Source organism: Aegilops tauschii, chromosome 2, assembly GCF_002575655.3.
Source record: "Aegilops tauschii subsp. strangulata cultivar AL8/78 chromosome 2, Aet v6.0, whole genome shotgun sequence".
NCBI lineage: Eukaryota > Viridiplantae > Streptophyta > Magnoliopsida > Poales > Poaceae > Aegilops > Aegilops tauschii.
The window spans coordinates 117,821,069-117,825,090 of NC_053036.3; the positions used below are offsets into that span (position 1 = coordinate 117,821,069).

The 4,022-nt window shown below is 49.8% G+C and overlaps 1 protein-coding gene across 1 annotated transcript; it reads right to left on the minus strand.

The window, feature by feature from the left end:
* Positions 1 to 1,311: 1,311 nt before the first annotated feature.
* On the minus strand, positions 1,312 to 3,276 carry LOC109740931 (uncharacterized). The gene is made up of 3 exons (XM_020299995.4): positions 2,852 to 3,276; positions 2,682 to 2,723; positions 1,312 to 1,660 (listed from the first exon to the last, which is right to left on the minus strand). The coding sequence occupies exons 1-3, from the start codon at positions 3,201 to 3,203 to the stop codon at positions 1,518 to 1,520; spliced, it is 537 nt and encodes a 178-aa protein (XP_020155584.1). The 5' UTR covers positions 3,204 to 3,276; the 3' UTR covers positions 1,312 to 1,517.
* Positions 3,277 to 4,022: the final 746 nt, after the last annotated feature.

The window sequence follows — 4,022 nt, forward strand, 5'->3', positions numbered from 1 at the left end:
CTTAAACAGGGACTGCGGGTTTATTTTAAAGAAACAGAGGGGCTTTTTTACAAAAACGCCGACGACGTACGACCAAAAGCAATAACTGGTTTATTAGTAGGCAGAGATAGGTAGAGATAGAGATAGACAGGTAGAGATTAGGGAAAGATAAAAGATCATCATTTTTTTCCTTTTGTGCAACTCACACCACAGCGAAGTGTATTCTGTCATGAAATTTTACATAGATGTACGTAGTACGCAGCTCTATGTTCATGTGTATGAATTTTTCTGAAACCTCGAAATATGATTTTCGCACGTGAACTGTAAAACGGGTGTCATGGAGTCTAAGCTCCAAAAAACCACACTCGTTCTAGAGTTCTTTGATGTCCATCCCTTCTCTTTTCCCCGAGTAGAACATATCCCTTCACCCGCAAAAAAAAAAGAACATATCCCTTATATATGATCCCGGTTACATGTGCCCCATCAAGCACCGTTCGGCCGACCCACATGATCGTCTAGTGAAAAGTAGGTCTCGTCCTCATAAGGCCAACCAACAAGAGGACAAAGGAGATGACAAATGGCATCGGCAGCGGAGAAGAGGGCGGGCGGCAAGACCATCGTCCTATAGAGCGTGGACGGCAAGAGGTTTGAGCTTTCCGAGGAGGCAGGGAGGATGTCCAAGGTCATCGTCGCCATGATCGGGGAAGGTCATGCATGCTGGCATCCCGATCCCGCTCCCCATCCCCTTCAGGGAGCTCGCCAAGGTCTGCGAGTACTGCACGGATGTCGGCACCAGCAACTCCGGCACGGCCTCCACCATAGCTGGCTGGGGCAAGGAGTTCGTCAGCAGCATCTGCATTGGCTTCGTCTTCACCGCCGAGGGGATCCGCGCAAGCGACTTCAACATTATGGGAGCACTCGAGCATTTGATGCAACTTTTTTTTAGTTTATTTTTCTTATTTTCGAATTGCCGTTCATGGGGGCATATGAGCTCGGGGTAGCTGTGAATTACCCTTCTTTACTTGACTATAACAAGGAAATGGCTGAAACTGATCAGGTTCCCGAGCCCGTGAATATATTCGCACCCGCACCCAACTCTCTGTCGGATCATCAAAGATGTGTCCTCTTGCAATGTGCTTGGTTCCAAACAATCCCCTCTATTTGTTCTGCAATTCTTAAACCATCTGGTGGATGTGTTGTTTCATTGACAGAATTTTCCCACATGCATCTGCCATTCTGCCCTGCTCCACATTATATACCAATTTAACACCAAGTACACTGATCCAGCCAGGACCGGAGCGCCCCATGAAGATCAATCGGCACAACACTAGCTATGGCTTTTATCAGCTTTATTCCGAGGACACCATGCAAATATAGTACAACTACTTGGTGCCAATAAGAATCCATAGTTCAGGCAACAGTGAGCTAAACCGAACAGCTAGCAGAATAAGTTCTCTCCACAAAGTAGTGTCACTAAATCGCGGCGCAATGCCCATACACATCACAGTAGTTCATGGAACAAATCATGCCGTGGATCTTTAGAGGTAGTAGTAAGAAAGCAGAGGCGCCAACACCGCGGCTAGGAGGAGGGTTGCCGCCGTGACAGGAGACCTGGTCGCTGCCGATTTCGCTGGGCTTGGGCTGACGGTTGCCGGTGTTGATCCGGAAGTTGGTGTAGGTGCTGCAAGATGCATTCCGATTTCAGTATAGAGAAATGGAAGTAAGATTCAGGGGACAGAAAAGCAGAAACCAACGTTTGTTTCAATTCAGGACTTCAGGCAATAAAGTAAACGGGTGGTGGTTTCTCTCTATCAGTCCCTCATCAGCTTCACACCGATGAACAATCCTTGACGGTGAACTTAATACAAACTGATGCATGTACGCAAATCATATCTTTTAGCATCTCACACATTCTATCACTAATTGAAGGCCACAATTGGCGCTTTCGATCATTTAGTGGTTGCTATCCATAATGGTTTGTCAATTCTGTTGTGTGCGTGATCCAGTACATCTGGCTGTCAAACCCTCATGTAAAATTGCGATGACATTGAAAGGAACCACCACTATGACAGCAATACTTTATTAGTGATGTCTTCGTCTATAGTACAAATTAATATTTTGAAGGTTTGCTATGTGCCAATTTCGTTCTTCTTTATGAATCTCAAAATCATTCTTTTTGTGATGTTTTTATTTCAAGTGGAGAGTCTCAACAACAAAAAATTTCTGTTTTTTCACATGCAGACCACTGAAAGATAGTACTGCTGTACTCTACTCCCTCCGTTCCTAAATACTTGTCTTTCTATACATTTCAACAAGTGACTACATACGGAGTAAAATGAGTGAATCTACACTCTAAAATATGTCTACATACATCCTATGTGATAGTCATTTGAAATGCCTAGAAAGACAAGTATTTAGGAACGGAGGGAGTAGATGCTAGAGGAGTCCATAAAAATTCTCTGTAGCCCAAGAAAGCATTGATGTCAATGCCCATGGACACATTCATATGTTTTCCCCTTGATCTCAGAGTGGAAAATGGAGGTAGAGATAAATCGACTCTAGCTCTTGGTAGTTCTTTAACCATTTCAGATTGGAGCGTGTGTTGATTAGATCTAATTAACGTTTTTTTTGCACGGATCTACAGGAATAAAGAGAGGGATTCAAAATGTACGAGCTGCAAAGGAGAGAAAGAGGGGAATTACCTTCAGTAGGGGCGCCGTTAGGGGCTCCGCCGGGCAGTTTCACTGCAGGACAACCAAAATAAAGTCATACCAACAGCGCATGTGCGTGCGTGCCCCTCCATGAACACCCGAGGACAGATCACAAATCGACACGGAAAAGAAAATGAGAACAAGATGGGAAGATGGCTCACGGCTGCAGTTGCTGAGGGCGGCCGGGTTGCCGCCGCATGCGGCGGGGAGGCCCTTGGCGCGGGTGAGGTTCATGGGGATGCCGTAGTCCTTGCCGAAGGCGTCGCAGAGGCAGGCGACGCTGGCGGGGCTGGCGAGCGCGGCCTTGACGCCGGCGCAGCACTCCTTGGGCGGCTTGCCCTGCGCGGCCCCCGGCGAGATGTAGGGGAGGCAGCCGGTGAGGCCCGTCAGCGCGGAGCCGCAGTCCCCCGCCGGCGCCGCCGGCCCCGCCGCCGGCGCCTGCGACGCCGCGCCGGACGCCAGCGCGAGGACGACGGCCAGGAGAGCCACGACGGCGTGGGTGGGGCGCGCCATGGCGGGTGCTCGTGCTTGAGTGCGGGGGCGGCGTGGGGGACGGGGAGTGGAAGCGCGGTGTGGTGGTGGACTGGACTGGTGGGCTGTGGGCGGCTGGTCTGGCTTTAAAGGTGGCGGCTTCTCGGCGCGGCCAGCGAGTACAGTAGGGTTTCCTCCTGTGGTGGTGGTGGTGGTGGTGACTATCGTTATCTACCGGGCGCACCGGAAAGCGGTTGGTTGGCCGAGTGCTCGGCGGTTGGCGCGGGAGCGCGCGACTGGACTGCCACGTTGGGAACCGCCTTTTCTGCGTCCTTGGAAACGGTAAACATCATGGCATATACTCACTCCTTTTTATTTTTCAAAAATCAAGGGTCGTGATGATCATACAATGCCCCCCCCCCCCCCCCCCCCCCACCCCCAGAAAAACGCGCTTAGTTCCTGTAAATTCAACTAAATATTTGGCTGCTCGATATGCCGTTTTGTTTCTAGTATTTCCCCATCCCGTGACTTTAACCGCCAATGGCAACGCATGTTTTTTTTTCTTTCTTTGATCTGCATGCTGACATTCGGCGGTCCATGTGAAGGTATTTCCCCCTGAACACTCTGCGACAGCGATGCACAGCTGTGGTGCGGGTGTGGCCAGCCCAAATTCCGTGTTGCGCCTTTGCACTTGCAAATATGGAATGCAAGATGGAGAGGCATGCATGTGATCTTCCAGCTGGTTTGCATCCTCACATGCTCTCTCTCCAGTACCTACCTGGCCCATGGAATTATTGATCAATCCATACTACATTCTGGGACGGTATCCTTATCTCGCACAGTGCTGTCGATCTCGCGTGA